General features: G+C 43.1%; 1 protein-coding gene across 1 annotated transcript in view; it reads right to left on the bottom strand.

Annotated features, from left to right (window-relative positions):
* Window positions 1–19232, bottom strand: part of LOC106600027 (semaphorin-6B) — a 70879-nt gene that overhangs the window by 40642 nt on the left and 11005 nt on the right. The window contains exons 2-5 of the mRNA XM_014191361.3: window positions 13136–13259; window positions 12034–12145; window positions 11796–11856; window positions 11600–11662 (exon numbers count right to left, since the gene is read on the bottom strand). Of these exons, the coding sequence (XP_014046836.1) occupies window positions 11600–11662; window positions 11796–11856; window positions 12034–12145; window positions 13136–13241 (342 nt within the window). The 5' untranslated portion in view covers window positions 13242–13259. The remainder of the gene's footprint in view (window positions 1–11599; window positions 11663–11795; window positions 11857–12033; window positions 12146–13135; window positions 13260–19232) is intronic.

Below are 19232 nucleotides of genomic sequence, written 5' to 3'. Positions count from 1 at the left end.
TGTGGCTACTTTTATGATATACTCCTTTAACATAATCTAATGTTTTGCTTTTGCTGTAAAGCCTTTTTGAAATCTGACAACGTGGTTTGATTCAGGAGAGGTGTATCTATAAAACTATATAATTTGAAAAAAAAAATTGAAAAAAAAATTATTACATTTTGTTATGCTAATGGCGATATGATTTTTCGCTGGATGCGGGACGGAGGCCGCACAGGGGTTAACAGGCTTTTCCCGCCAAAACTTTAACACGTTCAAAAAGTGAACACTGGAACAATATTTCTAACATAAGAATGTGGGGAATGGTCAGAGATGATCTATAGAAAACTAATGTCATATTGGTTTTTATTTAGTGATGTCATTAAAAAGGTTAAAAAGGAAATACTGTAACTTGGAAAGTATATCCCCTTTATCTGTCAAATGTCCATCCTTAACATTGTATATGAGATATGAAAAATGATGAAAGTATTTTTGTTAAGATAGTGAATGTGATTTTAGGAGACGCCTATAAACTGTGCATAGTAAGTAGTCACGCCCTGAGTGAGGTCAGAGAGTGTGTCAGACTGACGGAACCATCCTCTTTGACCAGAGTGCATAAAAGGATTGATATAAAGATTAACATTAGACCAGAAAAGCGTGGAGCCGGTAGCTAAACGTTTGAAATGGTTGAAACTTTGAACCTCAACACGATGTGAAGAAAATAAACTCACCTTCCAGACTAGACCCGAACATCGCCAGGCTGCAGCTGCGCATGTAAAGTGGTTAAAACTCTGACTATGAACACGAGGTGGAGAGAAGCGAAAACTCCCCTCTCGGACAATCACTGGTACGGCTGATTAGCTGTCAAATATCTAGAAAAGCAAACTCTTCAAACCATGATACTACTCTTCTCAACTCACCATATTCTCCTATACTCATCACCAACGGGAACCGTCAACACGGCTGGCTAGCCTATCTTCCGAGGAGCATCTTCCAGAGTGAACAACAGTAGAAGATGGGAAAGGGGAGACCCCTTTTGGAAAATCAGAGCCATACAAGTGTGCCACTGAAAGGAGGGCTGTTTCGACAGAAATAAATGGTGAACAAAGGCATTCAAACGTAAATACATTCATGATTTCTTACTTCAAATGGGTGGCGGTTCGTGTGCAAAAATATGATTACTGTGAGAATAGTTCTAAAATGTATCAATGATAAGTGTCCCTTTTTCTCTCTCCCCCTCTTCATTTTCTGTTTATTAAGCCGCCTTAATACCGTTTTCCCCATGTATTAAGTGTGTATATTTATTCTGTGTATTATTTAGTTAGCTAGTAAATAAATAATTAAACAAATTTGTGTAGTACTGAATCATAAGTAAGGCTGGGGTTTTTGCAGATCCAAGAAGGTTACGACTGTTCAGAATGATGATGTGATAAGAGGTTATGATTTAATACGTTGACTGTTTTATGGATGTGATAGGTAAAGACCTTTTAGAGTTTAATTAGGGAGATGGTAACTCCTTAAACAACCGCCCTCGAGGTGCCCCAAATTCCTAATGAATTAATTGTGACATGATTCATTGAATCGGGTAACAATTAAACATAGTTAGCCGATTCGATATATATAACAGTCATCAGATTAATGAAAGTAAAGTTACGGCAAGGAGGACGCTTCAGAAATAGGTGTGGGGGCTGTCCTGTCCCAACATCAAGGTAATCCACAGAAATTGTATCCATGTGCATATTACTAAAAGAAAACTGTCTCCTGCAGAGAGGAACTATGATGTTCGTGATCAGGAGCTCCTGGCGGTGAAGTTGGCATTAGATACACTGGCTGGAGTGCACCCAGAACCCATTTCGATCCTCATCAACCATCGGAACCTGGAATACATACAGACAGTTAGGCGACTGAACCTGCGACATGCCAGGTGGCCCTTTTCTTCACCAGGTTTGATTTCACGCTGACATATCGCCCCGTCCCGTTTCGATGATTCCATAATCCGCCCTCTCGAGTCATAGCCCCCGTGCTCTGGAACATAGATGTGGACATTCGCCAGGCCCTGGAGAGGGAACCCGTACCTGCCACCTGTCCTCCTGAGCGCACCTACATTCCCATGGAGATAAGGGATCAGCTATTGACCTGGGCGCACACAGCTGTCGTTGCTGGACATCCAGGTATCACCCTTCTATTCAGTGCATCACTGGTGGCCCACCTTGGCTCAGGATGTCACTTGTTATGTTCACCTTACAACAGGACAACGACACTAAGCCAAGACATCGCAGGAGTGGCTTCGAGACAAGTTTCTGAATGTCCTTGAGTGGTCCAGCTAGAGCCTTGAACCCGAGCGGACATCCCTTGAGAGACCTGGAAATAGCTGAGCTGCAACGCTCCTCATCCAATCTGACAGAGCTTGAGAGGATCTGCAGAGAAGAATGGGAGAAACTCCCCAAAACAGGTGTGCCAGGCTTGTAACGTCATACCCAAGAAGACTCGAGACTGTCAAATATGCTTCAACAAAGTACTGAATAAAGGGTCTGAATACTTATGTAAATAATGATATTTCAGTTGGGGTTTTTTGTGAGTAGATTTATGAGGAAAAAAACAATTTAATACATTTTAGAATAAAGCTGTTGAATACTTTGCGAAGGCATTGTAAATGATGTCTGCGTCTGAGTGTTGAAGTGTGCCCCTTGATTGGAGGCGTGGACTCCAATCAAGTTGTAGAAATCTCAAGGATGATCAATGGAAACAGGATGCACCTGAGCTCAATTTAGAGTCTCATAGCAAAGGGTCTGAATACATGTAAATATACTTATTCTCTTTTTTATTTTGAATACAATTGCAAAAATGTCTAAAAACCTGTTTTCGATTTGTCCTTATTATTATTAGGTGTAGATTGCTGAAGATTTTTTTAATTTAGTCAATTTTAGTATAACCTGTTAGGGCTAGGGGGCAGTATTTACACGGCCGGATAAAAAACGTACCCGATTTAATCTGGTTACTACTCCTGCCCAGTAACTAGAATATGCATATAATTATTGGCTATGGATAGAAAACACCCTAAAGTTTCTAAAACTGTTTGAATGGTGTCTGTGAGTATAACAGAACTCATATGGCAGGCCAAAACCTGAGAAGATTCCATGCAGGAAGTGGGCTGTCTGACAAGTTGTGTTTCATCTTGGCTCTTTTTATTGAAGACTGAGGATCTTTGCTATAACGTGACACTTCCTACGGCTCCCATAGGCTCTCAGAGCCCGGGAAAAAGCTGAACGATATCGAGGCAGCCTCTGGCTGAAACACATTATCGCTTTTGGCAAGTGGCCGATCAGAGTACTATGGGCTTAGGCGCGTGCCCGAGTCGACCCCATGCTTTATTTTCTTTCGTCTGTTTACCTAAACGCAGATTCCCGGTCGGAAATTATATCGCTTTTTTATGAGAAAAATGGCATAAAAATTCATTTTAAACAGCGGTTGACATGCTTCGAAGTACGGTAATGGAATATTTAGAATTTTTTTGTCACGAATTGCGCCATGCTCGTCACCCTTATTTACCCTTTCGGATAGTGTCTTGAACGCACGAACAAAACGCCGCTATTTGGATATAACGATGGATTATTTGGGACCAAACCAACAATTGTTATTGAAGTAGAAGTCCTGGGAGTGCATTCTGACGAAGACAGCAAAGGTAATAACATTTTTCCTATAGTAAATCTGACTTTGGTGAGTGCTAAACTTGCTGGGTGTCTAAATAGCTAGCACCGTGATGCCGGGCTATCTACTGAGAATATGTGCTTTCACCGAAAAGCTATTTTAAAATCCGACATATCTAGTGCATAAAGGAGTTCTGTATCTATAATTCTTAAAATAATTGTTTTGCTTTTTGTGAACGTTTATCGTGAGTAATTTAGTAAATTCACCGGCAGTGTTCGGTGGGAATGCTAGTCACATGCTAGTCACATGCTAATGTAAAAAGCTGGTTTTTGATATAAATATGAACTTGATTGAACAAAACATGCATGTATTGTATAACATAATGTCCTAGGGTTGTCATCTGATGAAGATCATCAAAGGTTAGTGCTACATTTAGCTGTGGTTTGGGTTTATGTGACATTATATGCTAGCTTGAAAAATGGGTGTCTGATTATTTCTGGCTGGGTACTCTGCTGACATAATCTAATGTTTTGCTTTCGTTGTAAAGCCTTTTTGAAATCGGACAGTGTGGTTAGATTAACGAGAGTCTTGTCTTTAAAATGGTGTAAAATAGTCATATGTTTGAGAAATTGAAGTAATAGCATTTCTAAGGTATTTGAATAATGCGCCACAGGATTCCACTGGCTGGTACGTAGGTGGGACGATTTGGTGCCACCTACCCTAGAGAGGATAAGGCTGTAGCGTAACAAAATATGGAAAAAGTCAAGGGGTCTGATTACTTTCCGAAGGCACTGTAAAAACAAAGCATTTGTGTTTAGTGAGTCCACCAGATCAGATTCAGCAGGGATGACCAGGAATTTTCCTGTCCTGCTAAGCAATCAAAATGTAATGAGTACTTTTGGCCGTCAGGAAGATGTGTGGAGTAAAATGTATGGAGTAAAAAGTACATTCCTTCTTTAGGAATGTAGTGACGAAAAAGTCTAAAATATAAATAGTAAAGTACAGATACCCCAAAAAACGACTAAAGTAGTACTTTAAAGTATTTTTACTTAAGTACTTTACAGCACTGGTCATGTCAGTATACAGTTACTTTAAAACTAACTTATGATATGTTGCACATCTACTTCGCTACCTTGGAGATGAGCCAAGGAGGACGACAGATGAGAACATCATACCAGTGGAGCCCTTAGAACAGCAGCAGCCAGGGGCAACAGGAAGGGAAGAGGATGACACAGGCCCAAAACAAGTTACGGTAACCCAGTATCCCCTTGACCGTTTTGGATTGCAAAACTAAAGAGACACACCAGACAAGACACAGAGACAGCAACAGAAGAGTAGATGATAGAGCGAGACACCAGACAAGACACAGAGACAGCAACAGAAGAGTAGATGATGGCGAGGGACACAAGACACAGAGACAGCAACAGAAGAGTAGATGATTGCGAGGGACACCAGACAAGACACAGAGACAGCAACAGAAGAGTAGATGATGGCGAGGGACACCAGACAAGACACAGAGACAGCAACAGAAGAGTAGATGATGGATAGAGACAACAGACAAGACACAGAGACAGCAACAGAAGAGTAGATGATGGCGAGGGACACACAGACAAGACACAGAGACAGCAACAGAAGAGTAGATGATAGAGCGAGACACCAGACAAGACACAGGGACAGCAACAGAAGAGTAGATGATGGATAGAGACAACAGACAAGACACAGAGACAGCAACAGAAGAGTAGATGATGGATAGAGACACCAGACAAGACACAGAGACAGCAACATAAGACTAGATGATGGATAGAGACACCAGACAAGACACAGAGACAGCAACAGAAGACTAGATGATGGATAGAGACACCAGACAAGACACAGAGACAGCAACAGAAGAGTAGATGATGGCGAGGGACACCAGACAAGACACAGAGACAGCAACAGAAGAGTAGATGATGTCGAGGGACACCAGACAAGACACAGAGACAGCAACAGAAGAGTAGATGATGGCGAGGGACACCAGACAAGACACAGAGACAGCAACAGAAGAGTAGATGATGGATAGAGACAACAGACAAGACACAGAGACAGCAACAGAAGAGTAGATGATGGATAGAGACACCAGACAAGACACAGAGACAGCAACATAAGACTAGATGATGGATAGAGACACCAGACAAGACACAGAGACAGCAACAGAAGACTAGATGATGGATAGAGACACCAGACAAGACACAGAGACAGCAACAGAAGAGTAGATGATGGCGAGGGACAACAGACAAGACACAGAGACAGCAACAGAAGAGTAGATGATGTCGAGGGACACCAGACAAGACACAGAGACAGCAACAGAAGAGTAGATGATGGCGAGGGACACCAGACAAGACACAGAGACAGCAACAGAAGAGTAGATGATGGATAGAGACAACAGACAAGACACAGAGACAGCAACAGAAGAGTAGATGATGGATAGAGACAACAGACAAGACACAGAGACAGCAATAGAAGAGTAGATGATGGATAGAGACAACAGACAAGACACAGAGACAGCAACAGGCGAGTAGATGATGGCGAGAGACACCAGACAAGACACAAAGACAGCAACAGAAGAGTAGATGATGGAGAGAGACACCAGAAGAACAGAACAGGCCATAACAAAAGAGATTAGACAAAGGAGACAGTAACAAACAAGAATCTGAGACAAGACACAGACAGCAACTAACAAGACACAGAGAAAGTGACAGATGAAAGTGACCGAGGGCAGATGGAGAGAGAGAACAGAGGAGGGTTGAGCACACATTAGACTGTATGACTTCAAGTTGTTCTATAGATTCTAATTCATTGTATTTATTTGCACAAATTATAACAGGCAGTGAAAAGGTAAAACATGGTTTACAAAGAATTTGCAGGTGAGGTGAAAAAGCCTGTGAAATGACTATTAAAACAATAGCTTCCTTTTACACTTTTTACAACCAGGACAGGACGAGAAAGGAGGGTAGACAAAAGAGACCGCATCATAGAAGACTAAGAGACAGCAAGGGAAGAGGGAAGACAAGAGAGACAGCAGCAGACAACACAGAGAAAGCGATGGAGAGAGGCAGAGGAGGGATGAGCACACAGACTGTAACAATTAAAGCTGCTCTATGGATTCTAATTACTGCACCGCACGTGTGTGTGTGTGTGACTGTGTGTGTGTTTTGGTACTGTGGGATTCTTAATCAGTTTGACTCATTGGACAGGTCAGAGTCCATGTTTGAAGTTGTTGATCAGTATGGAGGTTTTTGCCAATACACTGTAGATGCATGTGTTCCAGAGTAGAGAGTGTTCCAGGTAGAGAGACCCACAGTAGCTATTGTAATTGAGTACTGGCAGTGTCTGCTGTGGCAGGTGGAAAGGAGCAAGTGTGTGTGTGTGTGTGCGTATTTCAAACCCATCCCTCAACTGGTTAGGCAGATAAATTAGTTTAATGTTATATGCACATGACAAAAGTAGTGCATAAATCACTTCTTAGTGTACAGAACAGGTCTGGTTTACTTTACACACTACATGTGTCATGGCTGGAATATGATGAGCTAGGCTGAACTGTGGGATGGCTTAGGTGAAAACAACCACTAACGTAAGTAAGCCTTAGGGAAATTACACCGAACCTAAGTCTCTTTTACACCCTTAACATACATCACACCGTTCAGATGTATCCCTGAGCTTTAGCCTGAGCTCACCACAACGTTCACTCTTTATGAGCTCCCCTTGGGTTCATGTCAGCTAGAAGTACCTCTACATGTTCTAGTTTTTCTTCTCTCTCTTACTCATTCTTTCTGCCATACACTTTTGCTCTTTCTCACTTTCAGCTCCGCCTCACTCTCCTTCCTCCTACCCTCGCTCGGCCTGACGGCCTCTCACACCTTTGATGTATTTACTCTCTCTGCTTCTTTCTCTCCCTTTCTCTCCTTTCATCTGTCTGCCTTAATGTCATACCACCTCTTTCTATCTCCCATGCTCTCTTTACCTCCACTGTCTCTCTCTATCTCTCTCATTTGATCTGTGACTGTGTCTTCTACCCCCTCCATTTATCTCCAGTGGTTACTCCCTCCCTCCCTCCTGTCCTGATGTTCTCCTTCCCCCATTCTCTCTTTCTCTCTCCCCTTCTCTGCTAAAAAGACAGATACAAGTCAAGTCTTTCTCTCACTATACCCTCTTTCCTTTATCTCTTAGGTCTCTTTTTGCCTTCATTATTCACTTTGGTCATATCACCCCATAGTACTCATAGAGTGCCCAATCAAAAACGCATATTTTGACCAATGGGTAAAAAAAAAAACATTAATTGTGTAGACACTCCTCTAAGAAAACCAATGGCTCAAACATCATGTCCCCATCATAATCCTTTCAAAGGTTCTTAAGAGTTTTTACCTTTGTAGGACGGCCAGAATTAGGGTGACTTAATCAATGGAGACCATAGAAAAAAAAGTGGTAGAAAATCTGGAAAATTGCATCGCGTCAGCTAGGCTGGATTCAGTGCAAGAATTTAGGCTACTGGCTACCTGACAGGCTCACTTTCCTGTTAAACATCTTTCTTTTCGACTCCGCGGGACATAAAACAATATAGAGGTAAGATGGATATTGTTTTTGAGACGTATTTTAATATACGCTTTTCATATTAATTAGAAAATTCCTGTTCTTTTTCAAAGATTTCTCACAAAAACAAGTGTATCTCTGTGAAATGTCAACGGCGCACTGAGCGTATACTAAGCTATTTCTTTTCAAAGCATTTTATTTTAAATTCAGCTCGTGCCGTGCTAATTTAGATTTTTGCGACCCACGTAAACAACTTTGAAGACGAAGACACCAAAATGTAAAATCCTCAAAAGTTGTCACGAGAAACCTGCACCACTACGTCAGAGCTCAGTGCTTATTTTCGGATGTATTAGGTTATGAAATCTGACTTTTTGGATATAATGCTAATGATATGTTAGAGAAAGACCCCACTGAACGATTCAGAACATGAATAAACATATTTGTCTTGGTAAATTGTATTTTATAACATAAGGAAGTGTCACGTCCTGGCCAGTATAAGGGTTAATTGTCATTTTAGTTTGGTCAGGACGTGGCAGAGGGTATTTGTTTTATGTGGTTCCGGGTGGTGTGTTAGTTAGGAGGGCGTTTGATTTATTATTTCCGGGTTTTGAGTTATGGTCTATGTTGATGTATTTCTATGTGTAGTCTGGTTGATCTATTTCTATGTTGAGTTAATTGGGGTGGACTTCCAATTGAAGGCAGCTGTGTGGTGTTGCCTTTGATTGGAAGTCCTATATTAGTTGGGTGTGTTTGTCTGTGTATTTGTGGGAGATTGTTCTGTGTTTAGCCTTGTGCCTTGCCAGACTGTTTGTTGTTTGTTCGTTCGCTTGTGTTGTTATTTTGGTGTTCATTTTGGAAGTTAATAAACGTCAAGATGAGCTTACACATACCTGCTGCGTTTTGGTCCTCCATTACCAACGACAATCGTGACAGGAAGTTATAAAAATAAATAAGAGTCGCCCACTCTTTATTTAGTTTTGTAGCTTACAGTTCACAGCTTACAGCCTTTCTACACAAAATAATTGTATTTAAATATATATATACAGTGCCTTGCGAAAGTATTCGGCCCCCTTGAACTTTTCGACTTTTTGCCACATTTCAGGCTTCAAACATAAAGATATAAAACTGTCATTTTTTGTGAAGAATCAACAACAAGTGGGACACAATTATGAAGTGGAACGAAATTTATTGGATATTTCAAACTTTTTTAACAAATAAAAAACTGAAAAATTGGCCGTGCAAAATTATTCAGCCCCTTTACTTTCAGTGCAGCAAACTCTCTCCAGAAGTTCAGTGAGGATCTCTGAATGATCCAATGTTGACCTAAATGACTAATGATGATAAATAGAATCCACCTGTGTGTAATCAAGTCTTCGTATAAATGCACCTGCTCTGTGATAGTCTCAGAGGTCCGTTTAAAGCGCAGAGAGCATCATGAAGAACAAGGAACACACCAGGCAGGTCCGAGATACTGTTGTGGAGAAGTTTAAAGCCGGATTTGGATACAAAAAGATTTCCCAAGCTTTAAACATCCCAAGGAGCACTGTGCAAGCGATAATATTGAAATGGAAGGAGTATCAGACCACTGCAAATCTACGAAGACCCGGCCGTCCCTCTAAACTTTCAGCTCATACAAGGAGAAGACTGATCAGAGATGCAGCCAAGAGGCCCATGATCACTCTGGATGAACTGCAGAGATCTACAGCTGAGGTGGGAGACTCTGTCCATAGGACAACAATCAGTCGTATACTGCACAAATCTGGCCTTTATGGAAGAGCGGCAAGAAGAAAGCCATTTCTTAAAGATATCCATAAAAAGTGTTGTTTAAAGTTTGCCACTAGCCACCTGGGAGACACACCAAACGTGGAAGAAGGTGCTCTGGTCAGATGAAACCAAAATCGAACTTTTTGGCAACAATGCAAAACGTTATGTTTGGCATAAAAGCAACACAGCTCATCACCCTGAACACACCATCCCCACTGTCAAACATGGTGGTGGCAGCATCATGGTTAAGGCCTGCTTTTCTTCAGCAGGGGCAGGGAAGATGGTTAAAATTGATGGGAAGATGGATGGAGCCAAATACAGGACCATTCTGGAAGAAAACCTGATGGAGTCTGCAAAAGACCTGAGACTGGGATGGAGATTTGTCTTCCAACAAGACAATGATCCAAAACATAAAGCAAAATCTACAATGGAATGGTTCACAAATAAACATATCCAGGTGTAGAATGGCCAAGTCAAAGTCCAGACCTGAATCCAATCGAGAATCTGTGGAAAGAACTGAAAACTGCTGTTCACAAACGCTCTCCATCCAACCTCACTGAGCTCGAGCTGTTTTGCAAGGAGGAATGGGCAAAAATTTCAGTCTCTCGATGTGCAAAACTGATAGAGACATACCCCAAGCGACTTACAGCTGTAATCGCAGCAAAAGGTGGCGCTACAAAGTATTAACTTAAGGGGGCTGAATAATTTTGCACGCCCAATTATTCCGTTATTTATTAGTTAAAAAAGATTGAAATATCCAATAAATTTCGTTCCACTTCATGATTGTGTCCCACTTGTTGTTGATTCTTCACAAAAAATTATAGTTTTATATCTTTATGTTTGAAGCCTGAAATGTGACAAAAGGTCAAAAAGTTCAAGGGGGCCGAATACTTTCACAAGGCACTGTATATATATATATATTTAACTAGGCAAGTCAGTTAAGAACACATTTACAATGACGGCCTACCCTAACCCGGACAACGCTGGGCCAATTGTGCGCCACCCAATCACAGCCGGTTGTGACACAGCCTGGAATTGAACCAGGGTTTGTAATGACGCCTCTCTCACTGAGACACAGTGCCTTAGACCGTTGCGCCACTCAGGAGCCCTATCAGGGTGTGCTCCAGCTCATGCTTTTTATTATAACATAAGGAAGTGAAATTTCGTCACCAAAGCGCATTTTCGGACACTACATATTACTCAGATCAATTGCCGGTATCACATTCTCACTGGAAAAACATGTTATTGGTGATATTAGAACAGATAACCAATAGCTCCCTCACACAGGAAAGAGTAGCCTAGAGAGAGTTTCCCTGAATGGAAGTTTCTGACTGACACATGCTTCACTCTGGGCTAGAGAGGGTTACAGGTGTGTATAGTGGGGATAGAGTTTCTCTGTGTGTTGGCAGCGATGCAGGTGTGTATTGTAGAGAACATTTCCCTGTGAGTGTGCATGGGTGAGAGCGTGTATGTCATGGCTAATGATTGAGTCGGACATATAAAGTTCTCTTATGTGTTTGTGGGTGGGCAGAAGTGTGTAGATATCTGTCGGCGTATATGATTTCTAAAGGTGTGTGTGTGTGTGTGACAGTGTTGGGTGTGTGTAGGCTGACACATGTCGGCTGACACAGGGATGGGAACTAACCTCGTGTTTTCCCTTCATCCTGCAGACTCGAATGTCATTCTTATTGGATTCCCACGTCCGCTTCTAGCAGAAGAACACAAAATGACATGACCGGAGGGTTATCACACTGGGGTATGATTTAATCAGGTGTATGTGATACCAGTGCGGTCACACAGTTAGCGTGTGTGTGTTTTGTGTGTGTGTGTGTGTCTCTCACCTTGCTGTAGAATATTTCGTCCCCTGACATATTGTCCAGCTCCACTCTATATAGATCATCTCTGGAATATACATCAGGAGGGGAGAGAAACAGGGGGGGAAAGCAGAGTGGATCAAAATGGTTTTACAGTGACCTTATCATAAACCGGTCGACATAACTGCTGAAAGATAAAAGTGAGGATTGTTAGGGGTGTGGTATGGATCATGGCTCAGAGGTGATGGTTGATGTTGTTGGTTACCTGGCTCCTATGTAGAGTGTGCGGTTGACCTGGAGCACTGTGTGAATGTGCAGCTCCTGTCTCTGTGAGGAACGATGAGCTCTACCCACAAACACAGGGTACCTCCTCACCACTGAGAGAGAGAGAGAGAGAGAGAGAGAGAGAGAGAGAGAGAGAGATGTGGTTTATTGTACTCTTATATTCCAGGGGATGGAGAAAGACGTAAAGGGTTGAAGAAGACAGTGAGGAGGACACAGTGAGAGAATGAGAAAAAGGGGGGTTAGAGGAAGCTAGTAGCAGAGGGAGAAACATAAGGGAGGGAGACAGAAGAGAGAGAGGGGGGATAGACCCAGTTAGATACAGCATGGAAGAACAGGACACACTGCGGGGAGGGTGGAGAGGACACAGTGTCATTTCCATAGGGACTCCTCTTCAGGAGATTGAGTGGGACCTCTGTCTCATTGTCCTTGACTGCAGAGAGCCACATAATAATACACATCCATCCATCCATCTATTTATCTCCACCTCCTTGCCCTCTCTCCCTTTCCACATCTGCCTATCTATCTCCTTTTTCTCTGCCTCTCTTCAATCTCCATCCCTCTCTCTCTTCTCTCTCTTGCTCCCTCTTTCTTCAGCTCCCTCTCCCTCTCCATCTACCTTTCCATCTCTCTCACTCCTCTCCCCTTGAACTAGGTTGATGCTCAATCAGAAATGCAATAAAAACAACGACAAAGCAATGACCTCAGATCGCAGCGCCATAATATTAAATCAAAGAGGCGAGGAGAGGAGAGCATTAAATCTTTCATTCTTGCACGCTCAAGGAGAAACACATTTTTCAGTGCTGCTATCCATCCCTGTGACACGCTTGTTTTGTGTGAAAACAGCTCCAGACCAAGGCTGTGACCTCTAACCTTTCTGTCCTGATGGAATACTGAGATTCACCAGAGGGCCATTCATCAATGCTACTGATACCATACATACATAAACACACACTCAAGTATGCAAGCAAGCGCACAATCACACACTTATGCGCAAATGTCAGCGCACAAGCTGACAAATGAACAAACATGCAGGCACGCGCATGGACGCGCACAAATGCGCATGCACGGAGAATGACACATACCCTCTAAGGGAGCATAGCTTAGAGGACCAGGCTCCTCTGGGAAAGAGCTGTGAGCCAATTGAAGGAGCAGGAGGAGAAACATGAGGGGAGGGGCCATGGTCGTCATGGCAGCACAGCACGGGCACTAGACACGGAAAGAAAGAGAGAAGGGAGAAGAAAATAATCAGTGACCAGTCCTACAGGTACAAATCACACCAGAAATGTTATAGTCTCGTACAGATTCTGATTGCAACAGATTGCAAGAACACACACTCTATAACACTCTATAACACACACACACACACACACACACACACACACACACACACACACACACACACACACACACACACACACACACACACACACACACACACAGCAATTAAACAGTTGAGACATAAAGTATGGTCCACAGAGCAGTGTAGGCGTGAGAGAGGGCTGGGGCAGGACACACTCTATCACACACACACACACACACACACACACACACACACACACACACACACACACACACACACACACACACACACACACACACACACACACACACACACACACACACACCACACACATGCTGCCACCAATCTGGCTTTAGCAGAGTGACCATTGTGTCAAATGAGGTGTAATGTTCCCTCTATTGTGTAGAATGGCAATCCATTGTTGAGCACTCCCAGCTGAACGTGACGACCTAAGCCATATACCACCCGAGAGTCATACATAGAGACTGAAGCCATACAGGGAACCCTACAGGGGGCATACACCATAACATCCTATATAACAGAGAAGACTGAGGGCAGCTGGAGAACAACAGACTAGCTGAGGGAAGCCACACACAAGCTGAACAATCGCCATGCACTTAATAGAGCCCAGTGACTGGTAACGCACAACAATCCTAGTCATTCATTCAGCTGCAGTAAAGTCTCCTGTCTAGGGTGATTTACAGTCAGTGCATACTGTAAGCACAGCGTGTGAGTAGAACAATCTTCCATCTCTCTGACACATTTCAACTGGTGCCTTCCTGAACCACAGTGACCTCCCGACCAGGGGTCAAGAAGGCAGTGAATTGTGGGTAGACCGAGGGAGGAAACAGATTTAGGTCTTAACAAAACAATAAAAGGCCATCAGAGGGTCATACAGCCGAACCTCTCTTTCACCCTCTCTCCCTCAAACACACACATATGCAACAGATGCGAGCACACACACACATACACACGCGCACACACACACACACACACACACACACACACACACACACACACACACACACACACACACACACACACACACACACACACACACACACACACACACACAATCGCCTCCCCACCCCCACCCAAACCCCACAGCGCAGGGGTGAAACAGTCAAATGTGGGCATCCACAAGCCCATGCATCAATCAACACATTGCTCTCTATAAAACCAACACAGTGAAATAACAGCAGGGCTGACTTACTGCCACGCATAAATAATGAGAAAGATTGTCTGACACTCTCTACACACCCAGACGTTTAAATGTCATTGTTTTTCGTTGATTCCTCAGAGGCTATGGCCTATCCTATATAAACACACACTGAGCTACAGTATAGTGCATGCATTCCGGGTTGGGAGCGGTTTCATTTGAACTCAGTCAATTCTTTATGAAATTCTTTATTAAGGGAAAATTGTAGCAACATGTATTTTCATTCAAGATTTTTCCCATTAGAATTGTAATTGTAATGGAGCTGAACCCGACCCTGTACGGGGCTACAACTCCCCTCCAACTCTCTAAACACAGTCCTCACCTTCTGCTGTTTCACACTTGTACCACGACGGGAGATATATTCAGTGCTATGGAAAGAACAAGTTCTCTTTGTCTGAGAAACTAATTGAGGGATATAAGGAGGGATGATGGAGGAAGAGGGGAGAAAACTGAAAAGGAAATGAAAGGAAAGTACAGAAGAGGAGACGAAAGGAGAAGACATGAAAGGAAATGAGAGTGGGGGAAAGGAGAGGGGGCTCAAAGCTTGAGGTAGAAAATATCTTGAAGAATTTTAATGAGAATGTGATGGAAGGGTGGATGGAGGGATACGATAAGAAAGAGAGGGAATGAGAAAGAGGGGAACAGAGAGACATAACAGCTCAATATCTATGCTGTTTCAATCATATCGACCCACCTCACTCTTCCTCCATCCCCCTGTCATGTCCTCCCCTCATTCCTCTCTCCCCCTCTCCTATGATTTTTCTCAGAACGTAGCTCAATACAGAAACTATGATAGGTGAGACAGTATGGAACGTCGATAGGAACCTTGGTTTGTTGCTAAGGTGATAAAATGACCGTTTTTTGATACACACATATAGCCATGTACACACACACACATTGTAAACTCTGTAACACAACAGAGCGAAAGCAATTTGAGTGACACCAGATTGTCACAGGTAGTCACATTGACACTGAAGTATGCTGATGATGAATCACACACACGTACACACACATGCACACACGCACGCACTGACTCACACACAAAAACACACAACTCAAATGATGAAGCAGCCTCATAAGGCCAGTTATTGATCTTTGAAATCCCACTCCAGATCTGGGCCAAGGGAAGACTATATCGCACAGCACTATTGGCTATCGACGATAGGTCTAGGAGAATATATAGACCACTATTGGCTACTGTATGTCACAGCAGGTGATCGGTTATCTATGTGAAAAAGGGGCACCGTTTTTGTTGTTGATTCCTTTGAAGTCTGAGCCTGCTTTAATTGAACCCGCTTTTAAATGGGGTGAGAGAGAGAGAGAGAGAGAGAGAGAGAGAGAGAGAGAGAGAGAGAGAGAGAGAGGAGAGAGAGAGAGAGAGAGAGAGAATAATGAAGTGACATGGCTTCTACGGTAACCAACTGTGGGATTCAGTAGATCTAATGAGAGCGACAGTGAAATGTTATATTCACATCACTCCCACAGCATTACCCAAATCAGGAGGTTAACTGAATGTGTTCATCACCTGACTGGCTCAATGACTCTCTTGAGGGCCAACTGCATTCATTGTCAAAATAAATACATAGTTAAATTGTAGATAGCGTTTGTGATATATCAAGAGTAGAACCACATAGGCCGCTGACTCTCATCTTGAAAAGGATTGTCAAGACCAAAACATGTGAACGGGAGTCTTTTTTTCATCCAACTCTTCAGTCTGATAAATACCACTTTAGATTTGCAGGTGATCATGCCTTTATTAGGACCCCCTAACCAAAATCAATACTCATTGCATTAGCATTTCAAATGCAGAATAGAGAAACAGCATTTTAATGGATCCCCTGGTAGATTCAGTACATACCACTTGAACTACAGTGGAGGACTAGGTCATTCTAATGCATGAGAAATACAGAATAGTCCATATCAAGGCCCACAGCATTTTTTATACACAATAAATATAGACCTGCACTTTCTTATCAGGTCGTGAGCTACACAATTACTGAAGAATGTGAGAAGGTAATTACTTTCTGCTACTGTGCTATCGAGGACAACTCTTGCTGCTCCGGATGACCAGGTGCTTTCATTCTCCGAAGCTGATGTGAGGAAAACTCTCAAAAGAGTGAATACTCACAAAGACGCTGGCCCAGATGGCATCCCTGGCCGTGTCCTCGGAATGTGCTGACCAGGTGGTGGGCGTCTTTTCGGATATCTTCAACCTGTCCCTGTCCCAGGCTGTAGTCCCCACCTGCTTCAAGTAGACCACCATTGTCCCAGTGCCCAAGAAAAACGAAGTGACATGCCCAAATGACTATCGCCCCTTTGCACTCACCCCGGTCATCACTCCAACAGATCCACGGCCGTAACACATCTGGACAAGAGGAACACCTACAGTAAGTGCAAATGCGGTTCATTGACTACAGTTTAGCATTGTTCTCTCCAAGCTCGACACCAAGCTCAGGAGCCCTGGGTTTGGACACCACCCTCTGCAACTGGATCCTGGTCTTCCTGACGGGCAGACCATAGGCTGTGAGGATTCGCAACAACACCTCCGCCACACTGAGTCTTAGCGCAGGGCCCCCCCCCCCCCCCAGGAGTGTATCATCAGCTCTCTACTGTACTCCCTGTCAACCTACAACTGTGAGGTTCGAACGACACCATCTGCATCATCAAGTTTGCTGACGACGCCAGGCCTGATAACCAACAACGATGAGTCAGTCTACAGGGAGGAGGCAAGGGAACTGGTGCCAGGACAACAACCTCTCCCTCAACTTCAGCAAAACAAAGGAGTTGATTTTTTACTTCAGGAGTCAGAGGAGGGAACATACCCCAATTCACATCAACAGGACTGCAGTAGAGAGTCAGCAGTTTTAAGTTCCTCAGCGTCCACATCACCGATGACGTGATATGAACCAACAACACCATCACTCTTGCCAAGAGTGTGCAACAGTGCCTCTACTTCCTAAGGCAACTTTAGAAATTCAACATGCCACACGAGGGTCCTTTCCAGAATACTACCATTGCACCATCGAGAGCGTCCTGACCTGTTGCATCACGGCCTAGTATGGGAAATGCTCCATCTACGACCGCAAGGCCCTCCAATGGGTGGTGAAGACGGCCCAGTATATCTGTGGGACCGTACTCCTACCCATCAAGGACATACACTGTAAATATTGGACTATAAATAGTGGCTTCCTGTATTATACTTATGCTAAAATGTTCATTCTATCCTACTGAGCCATTTACTTTATGTTTGTATTTTTATCTTTTATTATCTCTTATTGTTGTTGCATTGTCGAGAAGGAACCTGCAAGTAAACATTTAGTTGGACGCTGTATGTGTATCCTATGACTAATAAAACTTGAAACTTGAAAATGTGTTTCTTTTGGATCCGTATTATTCCAATATGTTGTGGTGCGTGTTCTATTAGTGTAAAACGTGTCCTTGTGTTTGGGTCTGGGAACAGAGTGATGATGAGGACTTTATCACCGTTCTCCTGCACCTCTCTCTCTCTCTCTCTCTCTCTCTCTACTGCAGCCACTCTTCCCTGTGCCCTGTTACCATAGCAACCGATAGCAATTGGAAATTAATCTAACTTGCCGAATAACTGCAATCACTGCACCAATTCAATTAAACGTACTCTCTCAAAAGGAAAACATGACTGTAATCCTGAATGGGGATGAGTAAATGACAGGAAGTTAGCCGATGAGAAATAACCTGTTTACAATGTGATAAGTTGTGCCATTTTAAATCCACTTTAAAAACACAGCCACAGATGAGTCCACTAATGAGTTTGATATTCACACTTCTACCAGCAAAGGAAGTGGATAGGAATACATGACTGCCTAGCTCTTTTACGGATTACCAATAATTATGGCTCTGATTCCGCTCCTAGCCTGTCATTCTAAATGAGGTGTTCTATTGTGCTGTGGTCTAAGTGTTCCGTGGCATTATCTAGATTGTATTGGACACTGAGCAGTTCTCTGAAATCACAGGCTTTTAGGGAACACAACATGTTCCAACTCTATACAACGTCAGTGTCATGTCAGGTTGACTGAGAGAGATGGAAAGATATGCAGGAGGCAAACAATCACCTGACACTATTTATTTCTGAAATGGTAATCTTTCTTTCTTTCTTTCTTTCTTTCTTTCTTTCTTTCTTTCTTTCTTTCTTTCTTTCTTTCTTTCTTTCTTTCTTTCTTTCTTTCTTTCTTTCTTTCTTTCTTTCTCTCTCTCTCTCTCTCTCTCTCTCTCTCTCTCTCTCTCTCTCTCTCTCTCTCTCTCTCTCTCTCTCTCTCTCTCTCTCTCTCTCTCTCTCTCTCTCTCTCTCTCTCTCTCTCTCTCTCTCTCTCTCTCTTCTACTCTCTCTCTCTTCTACTCTCTCTCTCTCTTCTACTCTCTCTCTTCTGCTCTTCTTTCAAGAGCCCATATGCAGGTTAAAATCCCTGAAGAAAGTAGCGGGGCCTGAGGGGATGGGGGATAAACTGGGATAACTGGGTCACCTTCACCATCAATGTGTCTACAGTACACTACATTCACTGGTTACATGAATGGACTGACACTGACAATGATAACGGTTGAGTGTTACGGCATAGGTAATGGAGGTAGATGGCAAAAGGGCAGGCAAATTAGTTATGAACGTATGCAGACAAACACACACACACTA

The sequence above is a fragment of the Salmo salar genome, chromosome 03 (genome assembly GCF_965601325.2).
Source record: "Salmo salar chromosome 03, fSalSal1, whole genome shotgun sequence".
Lineage (NCBI taxonomy): Eukaryota > Metazoa > Chordata > Actinopteri > Salmoniformes > Salmonidae > Salmo > Salmo salar.
This window is presented reverse-complemented; position numbering and strand designations above follow the sequence as displayed.